At 39.8% G+C, this 20,157-nt stretch overlaps 2 protein-coding genes across 11 annotated transcripts in view; one reads left to right on the forward strand and one right to left on the reverse strand.

Moving 5' to 3' along the window:
• noc2l (NOC2-like nucleolar associated transcriptional repressor) overlaps nt 1–11,764 on the forward strand; it is a 123,936-nt gene extending 112,172 nt beyond the window's left edge. The window contains exons 18-19 of the mRNA XM_051931041.1: nt 10,713–10,829; nt 11,309–11,764. Of these exons, the coding sequence (XP_051787001.1) occupies nt 10,713–10,829; nt 11,309–11,439 (248 nt within the window). The 3' untranslated portion in view covers nt 11,440–11,764. The remainder of the gene's footprint in view (nt 1–10,712; nt 10,830–11,308) is intronic.
• Nucleotides 11,765–12,612: 848 nt separating this feature from the next.
• The window catches only part of samd11 (sterile alpha motif domain containing 11), a 130,571-nt gene continuing 123,026 nt past the window's right edge, over nt 12,613–20,157 (reverse strand). For 8 of the 10 annotated variants that reach the window (XM_028807859.2, XM_028807858.2, XM_028807861.2 and 5 more), the window contains exons 12-13: nt 16,879–16,989; nt 12,613–13,810 (exon numbers count right to left, since the gene is read on the reverse strand). In XM_028807859.2, coding sequence (XP_028663692.1) covers nt 13,571–13,810; nt 16,879–16,989 — 351 coding nt within the window. In that variant the 3' untranslated portion in view covers nt 12,613–13,570. The remainder of the gene's footprint in view (nt 13,811–16,878; nt 16,990–20,157) is intronic. The other 2 variants (XR_003717013.2, XM_051931037.1) reach the window with 2 other exon arrangements.

Consider the following 20,157-nt stretch of genomic DNA (forward strand, 5'->3'; position numbering starts at 1 on the left):
GCCTCAACAATCCAAACTAAGAACGAAGCATCTCTTAACTGATATTTATTATCCCTTTGCTGTTGATATTTAAAGTATGTGTGGTTAACTCAACTAAGAAAACATTTATAGAAAAGGAAATTGCTATAATTGCTCTCTTTATGTAGAGTTGTCATAGTCGTTTACTCTGTGGTGAATGTGCCAAAAAAAATCTGTATAGTAGCAGAGTAGCAAGTAAGAGTACTTGTTCTGGTTCTTTCTCAAAAATGTCCACAAAAATATTTTATTGTTGCATGGAAATGTTTACTTTACCCTGTCAACTGCTGCACAAAATGTTGAAAAAAAAGGAGCAAATTGAAAGTTGCCTACAGTGTTGAGGTGCAAGTGAGCAGTCATCATCTACCACATTGCATGATTATCGGTTAGAGAAATGTCCAACTGGTATTTCTTTTAGAAAATTGTTTTACAAATAAGAGCAGACCATTTCTTTATTGTAAACTTCATCCCTTTCAGTATTCCAGCAAGTCTAGTTCAATACTATGACAGAAGAGTGCCACACACAACACATTCTGGGGAGAAGAAGAAAGGGGTTATAATACTTGTGCATTCAATTCAACCATCTGTGTACTGGCGTTTGGTTAGCTGGCAGCTATTTGACCTTCATTTCCAGTTTTTGTAAAGTATAGAGCTTTGAGATTTTCTGACTTGTAAAGAAAAAGAAAATCCTGATAAACAAGGTAAAAGTTCTTCATCATTTACAGTATACTAATTTTGCTTCAAGAAGAAATTCATTGTTTTAATAGAGATTGGGCCTGTGGGTTTGAGTTTATTGCTTTTGTGCCTTTTCCATAAGGGGTTTACCTGAAAAGACTAAATTAAATTTTATTCACCTTGTGCGGCAGCCCATGTTAAAGGCACCAGAGCATAATTTTATAATTAAATTGAGGACAAAAAAATTCTAAGTAGGTTCCCATTCAGAAACCATCAGAGGATGTGAGAAAGATAATTTTTCTCTTCTAAATAAGCACTCTTGACTTTTTGTGCATTAAATCGAAGTATCATTCAGTTTACTACTTTTAGGGTCCTTGCCTTTATTATATGATTAATGACAGGCAGCGTCCAAATCACCATCAGCACCCTGCATGCCAAATTTTCCTGAGGTACATCAGTTACAGGTGGCTGGGATAGCAATAGATGTCAATATGCAAGTCCCCACATGAGGCCCTATGAGCTGCACATTGTACAACATTTTTTAAGTTTGTTAATCTTAACTTATTTGACAATGAAGAAACTTTATCTTAATGTGTGATATCATGTTTCTTCATGGTAGCATTTGCAAAATGTCATTTCATGTTAATAAGCAGGTTTGCCAGCTCCCAGAACTGAGGCATAACATTAGAAAATGTCTGGCTCACGTTTTTTTTTACATGACTGCCCCATATTAGTTTATTTTATCTGGAACTTCACAGTTGCTCCAGTATCATAAGTTTAGGCTGTAGCCAGATTACTGTCACTGTCGATTTTGTCAGGATGATGTCTTTTTACTCTCAGATCTCAGCAACATGCAAGTTAGGTTTAATTTGTATCTTATTAACTGGCCTTGGCAAGAGTGAGAGTAGGTGTGGGTGGGAGTGCAGATGTACCAGCAGCAGACTGACACCCCTGACACCCCTAGGCTCGTGCTGTCAGAATAGGCTCTGCCCTCCTGTAAGCCTGAATTGGATTCAAAAGGGGTTTTTTTTTATTTTCAGTTAGTTATGATCTGCAATTGTTCTTTATCATTTTGTGTTTCTTGATTTTAGGCTTGCAGGAAAAAATCGATTTACCTAAGAATCTAGATTCTTTTAAGTTCCAAAACTGATTCATGTTTTCCTTTCTGATTCCAACTTTTCTTTTTTCTGAATAGTGCTACATTAAGATGAAAGCCATCGTGTGTGTATTCGTGTGTGCATACACACACATATGAAAAGTTCAAGAAAAGACAGCACTTGCTTTAAATGCACATATAGAATGCAATTTTTTGTCAGCCTCAGTCATGTACTCCAAAGTTGTTAGCACCCTCCCTTTTTACTCTTAGGCTCCGTCCACACTACTGTGTTTTACTTTAAAAACAGTGTTATTAATTGAAAACGATATCTGTCCACACTAGTGTTTTCACATTATTTACAAAAGTATCTCTGTCCGCACTATAACAACCGAAAACAGATATGACGTAGCCATTCACCTTCACTGGGCAGGGCACGGCACATTGGCAGAAAATCCTTGAAGTGATGGAACACTGCCAGCCAGGGAATTTATCCCTAAACTGTAGAGACCAGTAAGCTTTTGTGCATGTATGCAGCATTCAGGCTGATCCTAAAGCCATACAGATAAACAACACAGCAAACGTCATGGAAAGCAACTCTTCGTGTCCACTATGTGATAATATGATTTTCTTCCATTAAAGATAACAAATCATGGAATGAGATGTTGTAATAAACAGCATCCAGTCATGGAAGGGTTACATGATAAGCACAAACAAATCAGAAAGCGATTAGAGTCTGCATTTTTTAAACTCTGCGTTTTCACCAATCCGCATTGCAGCAGTGAACTGGCAATTTCAAAAGTATATTTCTCTGGAGAGCGTTTTCAGTAGTCTCTGTTTTTGGGTGTTAAAAATGCCAGGGTGGTGTGGACAGAAGATGAAAAAGGAGACCCGTGTCTACGTTTTTAAATGAAAATGCAGTGTTCTGAACGTAGTCTTAGTGTGTGCTAACAATGATTTCTATGTTGCCTCTAAAAACAAACCGGAGATTATGTCATCGGGACTCAGCTAGCTGGCTTCACTGGCTGGCCAAAATTGTCAGGCCAATCTGTTGTTACAGTTCACAATCCTTCTGTCCTTGTCTGATGGTGTATGTTGGCCTTTGAAGCAGCACAGCTCATTTATGTGGAGTGTATTAGTTCTTATTTCTGTGCTCCTGTTTTTCTTGAATGAGTTCAGCCTTAATACATGCATGTAGTTTAGTTTAGATGAGATGAGGCCCTTCAGACTTCCTCAGTATCATTTCTTACTCGTTACGCTGACTTCACAAGAATGTCTACAATATAGTCAGAATTTCATAGTCTCTTGGTACTGTATTTAACATGAAAGGCAATATATGGAATAAGTAAAGATTGTCAGGCATGATCAAAAGCTAACAGTTTTTGCACTAAAGTACTTTTTGGCAATAATGGCCTCCTTCGTTTAGGAGGTTACTGCGTAGTCACAAGTGATGTGAATCGGATTCTTGTTGCTTTTGTCTTTTATGAAATAGGCACCATGCAAGGAGACACTGGCTACTGGACTGTGTTACAATAATCCAGGGTCTTGCTCATGGAGGTTACTGCTGAGATTTGCCTCACACAGCCATGGCCAGACTTGATATTTTTAATTGTGCATGTTTTCTTTATCTTAGGGTGGATTTATAGGGGGGCGGCGCAGTGGGTAGCGCTGCTGCCTCGCAGTTGGGAGACCTGGGGACCTGGGTTCGCTTCCCGGGTCCTCCCTGCGTGGAGTTTGCATGTTCTCCCCGTGTCTGCGTGGGTTTCCTCCGGCGCTCCGGTTTCCTCCCACAGTCCAAAGACATGCTGGTTAGGTGGATTGGCAATTCTAAATTGTCCCTAGTGTGTGCTTGGTGTGTGGGTGTGTTTGTGTGTATGCTGCGGTGGGTTGGCACCCTGCCCGGGATTGGTTCCTGCCTTGTGCCCTGTGTTGGCTGGGATTGGCTCCAGCAGACCCCCGTGACCCTGTATTTGGATTCAGCGGGTTGGAAAATGGATGGATGGATGGATTTATAGGGAAGGCCTTCCCCTGTGATCCTGAAATTGGATTAAGCAGGTTCATTAAATGGAAGGATGAGGGGTTTTTTTTTTTGATGTTTTTCCTAATAGTTGTCCCATCCCAGAGTAACATGTGCATGTTAAAAGTGAGTCTTGTGTTGATTGCTCCCGCACGTCTGCAGTGTTCCAGAGTTCAAAGCTCAGTGTAATCGTTTCTGATAATTAAAAACATTCTGCATTTTTTCACATGGTCATTTTGATGATCACAGCCTCATTCCAAATGGATTGCAGACCTCCGTAGAGGCACACTTACAGGACAGAAAAGTGCAACAGGCCTTTGAACTGTTACCATCTGAAATCTGTGACGTAGCCCACTGCCTTAACTATTCATGATGTTTATCCAGAAGATTATGAGCTGTGTCGTCCATATTGAGGACAAAAAAGAACTCTGTGGAAGGCGCACATTTTGCCCTGTGTTATGTGATCTCTGTTATCCTGGAATGAGGTAGTGTTTGTAATATTTCAGATAAAATACAGTAATAATTTACAATTTAAAAAAAGAAATATGAATCTCTTCAGTTGCAACTTAATGCCTTTAGGCATTAAATTCCTCTTTGAAAGTGTTAACTTAAAAAGTGTCTTTAGAAAAGGAAAGCACGGACAGCTGACCATGAGGCCTGATAACCCCACTAAAATACTAAAATATTTACTGTAATTACAGTTATATAGCACTTTTCTTATCTACTCAAAGCACTTTACAGAGACAGAGGGGAGCTCAACCATCACCAATGTTCAGCATCCACTTTGCTCCACACTTGTTCCAGCAGGCTTGCCACACATTGGCTATCAGGTGGCAAAGTGGTGAGTTAGAGACAGGGGCCGATTAGGAAGCCAGAACAGAAAAGGTTATGATGGGCAATTTAATCAGGTCACGAGGAAACTCCTGATATGCAGCCACATTACGGAGAGTTTGTAGCAGAAGAGTAAGGGTGGCTTATTGACACCTGGGTAACACAGAATTAAGTATCGAGATCACAGCTGCTCAAGTATCGCTACACTGGCATACTCTGACAGTCCAGCAGTGGGCACCAGTCTCAATCACAGGGTACAGTCAACTGGCCGCTTGGCATTAAAGAAGAGTACCCCTTGTCAAAAAAGTCCTCTTGATCTAAACTTACTTGGCAGTTTTTGCTTTTAGTTCCTTCCAAACATTTCCATTTAAAACCCTTTTAAATCCCACTTTGGTACCCCTGTATTTTTTTTCATACATTTTACCATTTCAGCTGTCACACAATGCAGTCTTCAGTGTAGGCCATGAATTCTGAAGTGCTTTCCCCAAATTTCCTTCATGAAAAGCATGAATCATCTTTATGAGTGTTCAGTGGAGTTATGGCCCATTCACATTACACAATTTTCCGTTGATTTTTAGTCACAGACTTTATTTAGTTAATCTTAGCAAGTTGGAGGTAGACAGTCGTGTAGTGTGGCATCCCCATCGACAAAGTCTAGGCAGTCTACAACTCAAATCAACAAAAAACAAAATCAAACCACGAGCCCTTGCCCAAAAAGTGCAATGCACGTTGTGCAGTTAGGCGGAGTAATAAATGTGGGTTTTTTAGATAACACGAACAGAAGAGAGACTCCTCTGTCTGATGTCTCATGTTTAATGTACTACAACAGAATAGAAATAAACAGGACACAGATTGCACCCTACCTGTAAACCCTCCACCAGGCATCACGTTATTCGTGACCAGATAAAGGGGTGAGCTGGCATACTTTGGGAGGTCTGCACAGAGTCATGTATTTTGTCATCCTCTGTGATATTTAGTTATGTAACTTGACATCCTCAAGTGACAAGATCAGCATCTGCAGTTGACATGTTTGATGTTCCTTCTGACAAGAAGTTCTGTTGTGTGACATCAGCTTTTGTTTTGTTATGTCTGATTTCTAGAGTACTTTGTTGTAGTAAGATGTAATAAAGAAGCAAGATAATAAGCAATAAAAACAAGTTTCTAAAAGTGATCAGCAGGAGTCTGCCGTAAACTGCTGCCTGGAAAATGACCTGGTGCGATTTTGCCAGTACAGCCTCACTGTGGGCCTTGAAGTTTATGCTCAGCGTACTGTCCTTACAGAGAGCAGTAAAACCACCGGCCAAGGTGGTAGCACATTGGCCTTATAACGTAAGCTGTGGCTTTCCCCTCATTCAGAAGATCCAACTCCCCCCGGGGAAATGGGGGACTGTCTGGGTCAGGGAGTAATCAATTAGGGTGTCACGTCCTCACGCGGAGAGGCTGAAGGGGATTACTACTCAGTCAGCTAAGGAGGCAGGGCCTCTTGATCATCATATTACGTGGAGCACACGCTTTCTGTCTGCCCTGCTACCCCATCTCAGGTTGGGAGTGCAATAGCATTGCCAGTCTCGATGTTGTCTGGCGCTCTGTTCTTGAATCTACAAAGGACTTGCACCCAAATCTGAAGGACACCAACAGTGGAGATCTGGCGTAGCTCCAGTTTAGGGTTCATCTGCCTGTCAGTTTATGTACTGGGCAGTGTGACGTGGGTCCTCAGGAGAATCCATTTCTTAACCCACCAGCTTGTAGGTGCAGAAGCTGTGAATTCTTTTGTCAAACTTTGCGTCACTTTTGTCAAAATATTGATGGAGGTGAGCCAAGCATAATTTTCAATGACAGCCCTAATTAGAACGTTGTCTTTTTTATGAAGAAAATATGAAAAAGTAAGTGCATGCCATGAAATGTTTTTTTGTTTTTTTTTTTAACATATGTGGACATTTCAAGATTTGATCTTCATTTAAACAGATAATGGAGATGGTACTGAAAAAAAAAATGAAAAATGTGATTTTGCAGTATTTTATTTAATGAAAGTTAATGGTTAGGCCATTTCTGACTGTAGAAAAAGCATGTCCACCCATGGCTCCAATAGTCGACATTTCCTCTAACTATCTAGCTGTCTCTGACGTTCCCACTCCTCCATGCAGAATTTTGAAGTTGTGTGATGTCTGAGGCCTGTCTTGTGTGCACAGCCCATTTCACGTCTCCCCACAGCATCTCAATGAGATTGAGATGCAGGCTTTGACGCAGCCATTCCAGAACCCTCTGTTTCTTTCATTTTCAGGAATTCCTTGGTGAATTTACAGGTAGGTTTAGGGTCGTAGTCATGTTGCGACATCCACTTTCAGTTGAGCTTCATGGTCTCACATAATCCTCAAGCATCCTTTGGCTCAATAAAGAGTTCAGAATGGATTCTGTGACAGTAGCCAGGTTTCCATCCAAGGAGTTTTTGCGAAAAAATATTTAGCGCTTCAACTTTTTTTACCGATATAGCTGATGGAAATGCTAATTATCGATAAAATGTTGTACATGTCGACATAATATTTTTCCGTTTAACTTTAGCGCATAAATTCCATATCGATACTTCAGATGTCGCAAAAACTACATTGGAAATAGTTTTTGTCGGAAAAAAGGGCTTTAACGCAAATAAATGTGTCACATTTTCATCACGTGCAATCAAAACAAGAATGGCGGAGCGGTTCGCATGGTCTGATGAAGAGAGTTTTTTTTTTGATTAAACGTCGTTATTTTGTATTAATTCAAATTTCAGTTTTAATTAAAAACCTTAAGGGAAGCAGGTTAATTCAGTTGTTATCGCACTGTGAAGGGATGTTGAAAGGTAGGCTCACCTGTACAGATCCGATGCTGCAAACACAGCTGCATCATGGGCACTTGCAGGAGTGCCAACGCAAATGTCTCGTATCATGCACCTGTCATCAACAAGGGCCTGGAGAACAATAGATGGCCACCCTTTGCGATTAATGTAATCGCGGTAGCCTTCCGTCGGGGGAAGAATAGGCACATGCGTGCCATCCAGCGCACCCGTAAATCTGTGGCACAAGATGCACCAAGGAATTGCGGTATGCAATTTCATTGGCCTCCGCTACAGTCGGAAGTCTGATATAACGCCGCATTAATTTTTCTTTAATAGCGGTGCACACAGCATATACACATCGATGGACGGTACTTTTACTAACCCCGAAAGTTTCTCCAACTACTCTATACTCGGCGCAGGTTGCCAGCTTGTAAAGGGCGATGGCAATCCGCTTTTGGGTTGGAACCGGTGGTCGGTGGCAACCTGTGATGGGCGCAACATCAGGACTGATGAATCCACACAACATCTCAAACGTCGGCCGTGTCATTATAAAATGTTGCAGCCAGAGATTTTCTGTGAAGTGTCTCTCCACCACCTCCTCCCAGAAGGTCTTATTCCGTCGTCTCTCCCATACCCGTGGGCTTCGTCGCACTGGGGTACTTTCTTCGAGCTCTACGGCTATCAGACAAGCAACTGCTTCATTCTGCTGTCGTCTTTGGATATTATGTACAATTCCAATTATTTGTGAAACTGAAATAACAGTAAGCTGGCAAATTTCAAAAAACTGTCTGAATAATCTCTCCATTTCTTTGTTTCTTTGTTTAGTGGAGGGGGTGTAACGTGGAAAACAAAAGGTAGATAATTTGCGACATACACAAAATTATGTATGGAAACGGCTCAAGGGCAGATTTCTTTCGCGATACAACAAAAGTAATGCGACAGTTCGTTTTGGGGGGGGATGACGTCATCACGCACACCATTTTATCGATAAAAAGCCAGTTGGATGGAAACAGGCTGGAGACAGCAAATTTCGCACATTTTTTTTTACGTATATTCTGTTTGTCGATAACAAAACGTCGCAAAAAACTGGATGGAAACTTAGCTAGTGAGCTGCCCAGGCCATGATATACCAAAGCAGCCCCAAACCAAAACATGTCTTCTAATACTGTGAATAAATAAAGTACGTTTATCATATTACGTGATATCATCTACTGTTAAATTCTGCTCTGTACTTGTAATATTTTTATTTTATACTGTTTTGAGGATTACTTGTGTTCTGTTCGGTGTATTGTATTGTATTGACCCCCCCTTTTTTTGACACCCACTGCATGCCCAACCTACCTGGAAAGGGGTCTCACTTTTTGGGAGTTTTTCCTTGTCTTCTGAAAGAGTCGAGCCTGGGGGGCTGTCAAGAGGCAGGGCCTGTTAAAGCCCATTGTGGCACTTGTGTGATTTTGGGCTATACAAAAATAAATTGCATTGTACGTTTGCCTTCTCTGTCCAGAGCACACTGTTCCAGAAGTCCTGGTCCTGTAGGTGTTTACGGACCAACTTCACTCTTGCCCTGATGTTCACTCTGAAGAGGGAAGTTTTCCTCCTGGCACACCTCCAGTGTAGATGTAATTATTGCAGCTTCTTTCTAATGGCAGACTCCTGCTGAAATTCTGGGCTTCTTTCAGCATCTTCCATTACTCTCACTGGCTAAACTTGTTGGGGTGGCCTAGCCTGGAGAAGTTGGCAGTTTGAAATCTTCTCCACTTGCAGATCTTTGGAGATCTTTTTAAATCCCTTCCCAGGATACCTTTTTTCTGAAGGCCTCAACATGCTGATTAGACACATTTCAACAACAAAGAGCAAACCAAACTAAATGTCTGAGGTTTAAAAACAAAAAAGACCTCTTCAGATGAGATCCTCTCTAATGAGGTTCTGATCATCGGCACCCCTTTCTAATTTGAGGTGTCCGAGGTAGTCATAAACGGAGGGGTGGACTTTGGTTGCATTTGTTTAAATTATACAAGGGACAACAAAATGCAAGTGCGATGTGATGTTTGTTATATTACATCACCTTTAAATGAGGATCAAATCTTATTATGTCCACGTGTTAAAAAGAAAAAATGTTTCATGGGGTGTACTGCCATTTTCACACGACTGTACAGGTTTGTTGTATCTGGTTGGTCTGCTTTTGTTCCCGTATCATCTTCACATCTGCTTTGTGTTCACAGTATTCTTCAAGAGTGTTAAATTCCCATCCCACAGGGCTGCCACTTTCTTCATCAGTAACCAATGACTGTGTTATCTTTTGTCTTAATTTTAATGAACTTGCTTTTTCAGATCCAAAAGCCTTAACTGCTTCTTTTTACTTTAACTATCAAATAGCAATGTGGTGTTAAATTAATATGACTCGCTTTTTGTTTGTCCCGTTGCTGCCTAACTTTGAGGTGCCCTCTGCTACTGAGATCTGCTTGACTTAATTTACACCTCAACTGCCCTGGAGGGCCACCTGGACTGCTGGGGTCCTGGGCTCAAGTCAGTCTAACAAGAGCCTTCATTACAATGACAAATGAAGCCTTGCCCATGTGGTGGTGGTCTTTCATTTTTTTTTACACTGTTAAGACCACTCTTCACCTGCTAGTCTCTTTATTTTCTCACACCATGCCAATCTATAAAGTTGTGAGTCTCTGCAGACCTCATGCCAGTGTCCTCCACTCAGAAGTCACTCGCCTCTCCGGCCCTTTGATGAGCAAAGACCATGTGGCCATACAAATGTGCGCCAGTTTTTAGAAAAGACACGTATGCCCCCCAGCAGTTGGTTTTAAATTCAGGTGCAAGTGAAGAGCAAGAGGCAGAATTCCTCAAGAATAGTTCTTGTGGCTCACCAGGACCAACTTTGGTGACCCCAAGTAACAGTTGTGTATTTGTTTATTTTAATACCTGAGCAGCAGAATTGTAAAAATGGAAATTGGAGGTTGCTTTTTACCCCAAAATGTGCTGTTCTTCAGTGTTTTATTTCTCCTGGCCCCAAGGCAAATGCACTTGCTTGGTAAATCCTAAATGCTTCCAGGTGAAAGAGAAAGACTAATAAATAGACACTTGTTCAAGGCCTTGAAGGTACCATGGAGCTGAAACGGTGAGTTTTTTCCTGTTTATTTCTTTCTCCCACACTGAGTGTTATGTTTAGAGGTTGGATTTTCTCATATTGACGCACTGACACTGAGGTGTTTGGGTAAAAGTCTGTTTTAAATTGACCTCTATGGTGCTTGTCACTTAAGGTGAAATGAAGATGGCTAAGGACAGCAACTCCGATGACGACATGATTAGTGATGATGAGTCTGGAGAGTATGAGGTGGAAGATGCAGAGGAATTCTCCTTTGGAGATGAGGAGTCAGGTGAGTGAAATATAAGTTTCTCTACTGATAACCTGATATGTTGTATCTTCTCATTAATGTGCGGTGGTGAACTGCCACTTCTCTTCAAGGCCCAGCTGAGTTTGATGAATTATTGGTTTATTAACCACAATCTGTTTCCTGGACCACAGAACATTGTGTTGTTAAATTGAATCACTAGGTGGCAGCAGTGGAGTGAGCAGCAGGGCAGGCTTTGCCAGACTCCACTGAACAACACCCCCCCGAAATGCTGCTCTTTGTTTACCGGTAATTTCTTTGGTGCTCAGCTTGTTGGGTCACGATGACTGACCAGTGTGACCCCCAGTATCTCTCTGATGTCTGTGTGGCTTGGTGTATTTTACAAAGTAAATTGTACTGACAGTGATGTGTGTACAAGTGCAGCTTTCTATCCCCATCTACTTCTTTCTGGTGGTTTGCGAATCAGGATGACCAATTTAATTTCATGTCTGTTTCTTAAATAGATGAAGATGATGAAAATGTGCAAAAGAAGACCAAGTTTAAGCCAAAGAAGCTCAGCAAGTCTGACCTGACAGAGCTTACCCAAGGGGATGAAGATCAACTGGAGGATTTGGATTTGTCAGATGAGGATTAATATTTCTTATGCCTAAAGCAAATATGAACTTTAAATGTGACTTGTAAAGTGAGGGGTGGGGAGGGGGAGAGCCACCCACTTTTTAATTTTTTTGGCCGGACACTAGCTGGTCTCAGAATTGGTTACATTCATTGGTTCTGAATTAATATTATAACAGAGTAAACAATAACTGGCATAAAGTGCATCTATTTTTAAGATAGACGTGCATGTAAACCACACCACTTTAATCAGGACAGCGTCAATATGTATGCAGATCTCATATTCTGTTATATACTTGTATATTCTGTTTTTGTATTCTGCAGTACAGTAAATACAATTTCAAAGATTTTATACAATTATAAATGTTGCATTGATGATGCGAAGTACAATTTAGACGACAATGCACACTAAGCTTCCTTTTACATTCAGTAAGCAGGCCATTTGCATGCCTGCCTCGCTGCTCTTACCGGACTGTCCTTGCCCCAGGACACTGCCATGCTCAGTTGGTGCAGATGGCTGCAGGCGTCCTCGCAGCAGCCTCCTCCACTTCAGCTTTTCATGTGTCACACTGCTTCTGTGTTGCTGCAGCTGTGCACTCATCCCCTGCTGAGGGTGGGCATCTCTTTGATTGAATCATAATGTGGCTCGTTTCACCAGCCTGCACAGAGCAGACATGAAATCCCGGTCTGAACATTGATGCTGAGAAGATGTAAGGCCAGCAGACCAGTGTCACCATGAGATTCCAAACCTTAGGAGTCGCTAGAAACAGATGCAGTCCTGGGCTACCAGAAATTTGGGATACACCTTTTGGTTGTCATAAATAGCATGAAAGCCAAGGACAGCAGGAGCATCTTTATACTGACTAGAAGATTAAACAGGCTGTCGCATGTAAGCCGTGTAAAGCACAGCTTTAACAAATGTACGCCACTAAATGCAAATGTGATATGAAATGAACGTGTTAAAAAAGGTGACTCTACAGGAGTGGGAACTGTCCAGGAAGTTCTCGAGTGTTTTACATAAATGAATCCATGCTTAACAGTACATTATAATTCTGGTTTGATCATTGGCTTCCTGTTGTTAAAATCAACCTTCAAGAATATGTCTTTTCATATGCTGTTCAGGGCTACTGTTTATTTTATATATATATGAAGAAAGTTCACTTAGCAAATATTTTCACTGAAAATGTACCACCAGTGCTAGCCATTCATACTTTATTTCAAAGAATGAACTTATGAAAGTAAAACGTGCAGCTACACAGAGTACCACTTTAAAACCGTAAGAATGTTTTTGTACACAATTGTACACAGAGGTCTGTACTATTAACCCACAGTAGTCATTTCAAGGTAATGTCTTGATTTGTCTTCTGTAGCATTTCAAGACTATACCTGGAACCTCTAAAATGAGGCTTTTTATGTCCATTACTTATGATAAAAAAATAAAGTTGCCGAAGCGGGAGGCTGCAAGGATTGGCGTCTAAAGGCAAACCTGTTTGTCTTCAGGTTTAAATGTTAACGTGCCCTCATACTCTGTACTGTCCAGGATTGAGACACCGGCCCCCTTCTCCGATAGCCCGTGCCAGCCTTGTATGCCTGTGAAGATGTAAACTTGGATAATAGCATTCAATCTTTGGTATAAATCCCTGGAATGCATAGTTGCTATACAGTGTTTTCTTTTTGGAAGAGGTTGTCTGTAGTTCAGGCTTTGATAAAAAATAAAATCAAGGCTCCCTTTGTTTGTCCTGAATGCTTTGTAGAGTTCCTTCTAAGAAAGAAGATTCCTTTCATTTCTGTTGACTGAATTTCTTTCTTTTTCTTTTTTTTGGAAGAGCGGTTTGTGACAAGCCAGTCTATTCTCCTTAAATAGCTCAGTTTCTTTGTGGCACCCATCTCCATACATCGTGAGGTTTTGCCATATGCCATGCCATCACTGATCTTTGGATTCTTCACCCCTGGTGCCCCCCTCAACCAAGAAATGAACAAATACTAATAGTGAAAAATATATTTCATGTTTATGAAAATCATTTAGCTAATTTACTTGGTCAAAATGATTACTCTGTAAGTAAAATTTTTATGGATGTGAGGGGGTAGGCTCTTGAGTGCTGCTCCTGGCAAGAGTTGAAAGCATCCTGAACAGATTCCGTTATTTATTTATTTTAAGATGGTGGTTTTGTAGCGTCACCAATCCCCACTGAGGAAGAATTTCCATTTTCCTGCTTTGGTGAAATGCGACTAGCTTGGAGGTTACTGTATGGAGACGAGACGCTACCCGTTGAGGAGGGTCTGTTCTCTGTAGGAGGTAGATCTCTGTCTGGGGGGCGGAGAGCAGATGGCTGGAACGGGAATGCCAAGGGAAAGCTCGTCATGTACAGCACTCTGCCAAACCGCTTGGCAACCTGTGGATTAAAGAGGGAGGCAGGATTTGAGAAGCACAGTTGAGAGAGAATCTGTGTCTAGTTACTACACTCCTGTGTTTAGTTACATGGATTGTACATTTAATCATACTATATGTGTTTGTAACAGGTATTGTACAAGTATCATTTATAGTATATCAAAAAAACAGGACCTCTATATTGATGGCTGCACAGCCTAAAATAACTTCAATTACTAACATGTAAAATAAAGGAAAACATTAAAGACTTGTTACCTAACCCACTGAATTCAATTACAGACCACATGGAGCCAACTGAGAATCCCCAATTAATTACTTCTACAATTTCTCCTGTGATTAATAAATATTCTATTTATTGATTATATTGATAGGAAGGGTGCTAAATGTATATGTGTATATATATATATATATATATATATATATATATATATATATATATATAAATAAAGAAAGGTACTATTTATTATATAAAATATTTTCAACCTATCCGACAGATAGGAAGGGTACCACATACCACAGATAGATAGATATCACCTTTCCTATCTGTCTGTTATATACTGTAGCACCTTTACGATCTTTCTACCCATCTGTTACACAGCACCTTATCTATCTGTCTACCTCCTCTTATACAGTACTTTTTCTGTCTAGCTGTCTGTTATATAGTACCGTGTCTGTCTATATATATATATATATATATATATATATATATAGCACCTTATATATCTGTGTACTAATCTTTGGGATAAGGTAGGAAATACACAGAAATGAGGAGAACTTCCAAAATCCACACATGGCACCCAGGACTCTTGAATTAAAATTCACCTGCTCCCTGAACATTTCACTACTTTTTGTCAGTCACTGATTGGATGTGAACACGCCTTTGTAGACGCGTCTGGACTGTCAGGCTGTTGGCCCTTCAGAGAGTCTGATCTTCACATACAATAAAATTTAAGGAGGACTCACAGCAGGCTGCATGCATGGCTGACTGCTTTTCAGGCTGTCCAATGACTGCCTGTTACTATGACCTTTTTCTTGTCTGTGCAGTTGTTTAAAACGCCCCTGGAACCTTCATACCACAATGTGAACTGGCACTTCTCCACTGGGGTGACAACAACAGCAGAATGCTTTAAGCCACCAGTGCATTTCATGTGAAGTGACCACCTGTTATTCAATCCTCAATCACACAATCATCTCTGGGTTATTCATATGCTTTATAAGCCAATTTAATAGGACCATTTAGGGCATTTAATGATGGCTCATTTGGCCTTGCCAGGTGCTCTACTTTCACACCTGGGGCACTTTATTCTGCCATTTTCTTTGCTCCATTAGAGAAAGATAGTAAAGACAGGAGTGCTTTCTCTTGAAGACTTAAGAACTGCCGAGAAGTCGAAGGAAACAAGAGATACTGCCCAACACTGCTTGTCAGTCCTATTTCCTCCAGCTTTTGCCAGATACTCTCAAGATTCCAAGCTCCCTGAATTACTACTATCAGAGACCTTATTTCTTGTATCTATGAAGAAATACTTCCAGGTATTTGTGTGAAATCTATCCTTAAGCAGCTTCCTTCTGTTCTTGTTGAAGAACTCATTTTATTCACAGCTGGCAACCACCCAACTAACATTTCTGTCATGTCTTCTGTTAACCTCTGTTTGTTTAGGCTGGAAAGATTCAGCTTTTCCAGTATTTCCTTGGATTTAGTCTAGTCAGCCTTCTCTGCACTTTCTCTAGTGCTGCTATATCTTTTTGCAACATGGAAAACAGCTGCAAACCAGTACTTCACTTAGTGCATTATACGGTTTACAAATGAAGCGTTACTTTGGCCTTCTTATTTACTGCTGTAAATGACATTCTGATTGTGAGACAGTGAGACATCCTCTCAGCCTTTCCAAGTCTAATTAAAGATGGAATAAAACTGATAAAGTGAACATTAGGAACCACATTGTATAAATATAAAAGAAAGCATGAACTGTGTATTTCAATGATATGTTATGAAAGGAAAGGGTTACGAGGTCTTTGAATTAAAGATAAAATGGAACATCCCTTGACAAAGCACAGACAAGTGATACTTTTATAAAGAAGGTATCATAATCTACCTTAACACTGGGATGTTTTTATACATTAAACATGCATATCATAAAGGGAACATCCTGCAAAAGTCTGAAAAAGTAAACCAAAGAAGCACCAACACAAATAAATAATGTATACAAGACCGTGAAACGTGATATTAACTTAAAAGGTTAAAACATTTTTAATAAAATGAACAGAATGTACTATAAATTTAATCCAGAGGTCAGTTGAGACACTGATTTAGGACTGAATTTAGGAATCCCTGTCCTAGAACATTTAAGGAGGTTAGCAGGTGTGTATATAAACCATTGAAACTAATTTTTCAATGCACACGGAGGAAATTACTAAGGACTGGAGGCTTGCTAATGTTATCCAGTTATATAAAAAAAAAGTGATTGGGCTGATTCAAGTAAGCATAGGCCAGTATGTTTAACACCCATCATGCGGGAAATGATAGAAAAAGCTTTTAAAGAGAATATCGGGTGTATTAGTAAAACGATTTGTAAGGAGGAATAATCCAAGAGTCCTCTAACACACTGTGCAAGTTTGATCTGAAGCTATGGGAAACATTTGGTGGAGGGATTGCTGCTAAGTAAGTCACTACACACAAGTCTTCTGATCTTTCACTGCTTAAACAATGTGCTCAGTGTTGACAAGTTAAAAAGTACAATTGTTTGTGTATTCTTAGTTGAAGCAGATTGTGTTGGCCTGTTATGATGACTTATTTGAAGATCAGAGCACAGTGTTGTTATGACTCTGTAAACCCAGTGAGGATTTCTACAAACGGCTTACAGTGAGATCTAATAATATGAGTACTGTATGACTTGAGTTTGCAGTGTCTGAATGTAGAAATGGTAGATATGAAGCCATTTCAACAGTAAAAAAAAAAAAAGATTTGTTTCTCCAGTGAAAGAGTGCATTGTTTAATGTGTATCATTCATTATTAATTTCTTGCCTTTTCCTTTTATTTGTGAAATGTTATGAAAATAAGTCTTGATATCATACCTGTGAACGGATTTTGAGGGCTGGTCCAAGTTTAAGCCCCATGTTGTTTAGCAAATGATCTTCTGTTAGTAGAGGTAAGGTCTCCCCGTCAATAGCTTGTTCTCTGAACACCTGAGATAAAGGACACATGACTTAAGAGAACTGTCGCTAAACTTTAAAAAACTGCAGCTCCTGGCTGAACTCAAATTATTAAGTAGACTCCTGCTTTTACACAGGTATCTCCAGTGTGCCGTAAATGGCACCACCATGTGTTAACATCAAAATTCATAAATGTCCTTTAACTGAAGCCTAGTCAGCTCTAGTCAAAGTAGGAAATAATGATGCTTAAAAAGTGGAATATTACAGTATTGCTCTTATTTTTTTGTATACCATTGCATTTTTTTAATAACTTGTATGTATACTCTTTTTAAACTAGTAGTAATTACAGCTTCCATTCTGTAAGCCACAGTTTTTCTCATACAATGAATCACACAGTGATCATGATGGTACATATGGGAACAGAGAAACGTATAGAATACTAATGATGTACTTATGAACTGAAGTGATCGTTTTAAAGTCCAAACTAAAGAACTGTGCTGGAGCAAATGAAACATATGAACTGATAAAGATCAAGGCAGGCAAGACAGAGATGGCAATGTTAAGGGACACTGGTAATGTAATCAGTGCAAATTACAGAATACAGAAGATGGCAGTAGAAAATGTAAAGCATATCAAAAGATGATACTGTGGTTTAATACGCAAGTAATTGATCTTCATTTTTTTAGAACAATGTGTAACAATGAATTTTCTATAACTGATAATATAATAGTAGCAATTATTTTTTTGCTATCACTCATGTACTGCTGATAATTGTTCTGCAAATATGTTTGTACACAAAACATAAATCAAGCTAAAAAAAAGGATACAGGTGGGACTAGAACCATGATACCAGCATACTGTAGATGAGCAGTAAGATCACCTTTTCTGACTATTAAATGTGAGATATAATTGCAGGTTTCTCTAGTTTTTTAGCTGACTTTTCAGTGAGGTTATATTTTTATGCACCACAGGGCCATGAGGCTTGATACACAAGTGAAAATCATATCTTGCCAGGTTACCTGTAAATCAGTGTTGGATCAGCTCAAAAATTTTGACTTTATTCATCTACACCTGCTTTCATATCTAAGAACCGGTGCTGCACTCAACACATGAAGTGGTTCCCTCTTGGCGCACCTGTGCGTCTAAGTGAGGAATTCCCCAGTGAAGTCCCCAGCATGTTGAAGAAAGGACGGGGGTAGGGGGAGTCCCTGTGAAGTCTACTTCAAGTCAAAGCAAGGAAAGGTGGGCGTGGGGGCCTGGCTAAGTAACATTTACTTAAGGTACCAAAAACAGAGAAATGCTAATACTGTACCATTGTAAAAATGTAGTACTTTTTTAGCACTGGTATACCACACTACCCTAACTGAATAATAGATAGGCATGTACTGAACCCAAAGTGAATCAGCCATTTGCTGGACAATTACTCCCCTATTATTCAGTCTACATACAGTCACTGTACACTTCATCATTTAGCTTGTAAATCTTGTGAAGGCCTACATATTCAGTAGTGATAAAAATGTTCCTAAAGCTGTGTTGGTAGAAATGTACGAAAGCAAAGTTCACCATTACATACAGTGGTGTTAGAAAGTCTTTGAACCCTTTAGAAATTTTACAGTTAAAATTAATATAAATGTTATTTATATATAAATATATAAATAACATAAATATGACAAGTGACACAAAACATATTGTTGTTATTGAGGAAATGTTCCTGTGTTGCATATCTGTGTGTGAAAACTTTGTGAATTTTTGCTTTCAGAGACTGGTGTGACCTCCATGTGCAGCAGTAACTTCAACAGAACGTTTCTGGTAACTGTTGATTATTGGCATGAAGGAATGTTAGCTGCTTCCTCCTTGCAGAACTCCTTCAACTCAGGAATGTTGGTTGGCTTCCTTGCAAGAACTGCTTGTTTTCGGTCCTTTCATAACATTTCTATAGGATTAAGGTGAGGACTTTGACTTGGCCAATTCTGCTTTAACCATTCTTTGGTAAAACAACTCGTGTGTTTAGGGCCAGTGTATTGCTGCATGGCCCACTTCAGCTCACAAATGGATACCCTGACACTTACTGCACAATAAGTCGGTATGATAGATAATTTTTATTTCCATCAATGATGACAAGATATCCTGGTCCAGAAGCAGCAAAGCAGGTTCAAACCATGACACTGCCACCCCAATATTTCACACATAAGGTAAGGTTCTTGTGCTGTTTCTTTTTGTCAAGTTTAATACTTCTCATTTAAGGCAGAAAGTTTTTTTTTTCCACTATCCTTCTGGTGTTCTGACATGGTGTTCATCAAGCTTTAGACAGCAGCCCGTGTTCTTCTTGGAGAGTAGTGGTTTTCTACTTGTAACCCTGCTGTGCACCCCATTTTTCTCCAGTGTTCTTCTGATGTTGGACTCAGGAGCAATAGCATTAGCCAATGTAAGAGAGGCCTTTAGATCCCTAGACGTTACACTTGGGGGGTGCTTTGTGACCTCTTGGAGTAATACACACCTTGCTGTTGGAAAGGTCTTTATTAGTCGGCCACTCCTGGGAAAGGTAACAACAGTGTTGAACTTCCTCCAGTTGTACATATAATATTTAACATTGGACTGGTGGAGTCCAACCTCTTTTTTTACATTTTGTAGCCAGATGATCATTAAACCTTTTTACCTCCAGTGGTACCCAGAAATCTCCACAGATTGAGGCATGATGCACTTCCACAAACCTATGTGGTGAACATTGCACTTTGCTAGAGAAGATCCAGATATACTGTATGTTCTTTAAATAGAGCAGAGTCTTCCACGCTCATACCTGATTGTCATCCCATACTTTTTCACACACACAAATTTAAAGTAATGAATAAATGAACAAGTAGAATGTTGTTGTGTCATTTATTTAATTGGATTCTCTTTGTCTAGTTTTAGGACCCACACAAAAATCTGACCACATTTTAGGTCATATTTATGAAAATTCAAAAGGGTTCACAAAATTTCTAGCACCACCGTATACCCAAACTAGCAGTAAACAAGACATTTTTTTAAAATTATTGCACAATTTGACATAAGTAAGCTTGTGTTGAGGTTGGATGAAACTTTGTCCATGCCATGCTGCCATTTAAATCCAGTGCTGTCTTTCAGTAAGGTTTTCAGTAAATGTGTAATACGGCATATGCAATTCTGTTATGCTCGCTCCAGATTTGAATCATATTTAACGCA

Source organism: Erpetoichthys calabaricus, chromosome 8 (genome assembly GCF_900747795.2).
Source record: "Erpetoichthys calabaricus chromosome 8, fErpCal1.3, whole genome shotgun sequence".
Taxonomy (NCBI): domain Eukaryota; kingdom Metazoa; phylum Chordata; class Cladistia; order Polypteriformes; family Polypteridae; genus Erpetoichthys; species Erpetoichthys calabaricus.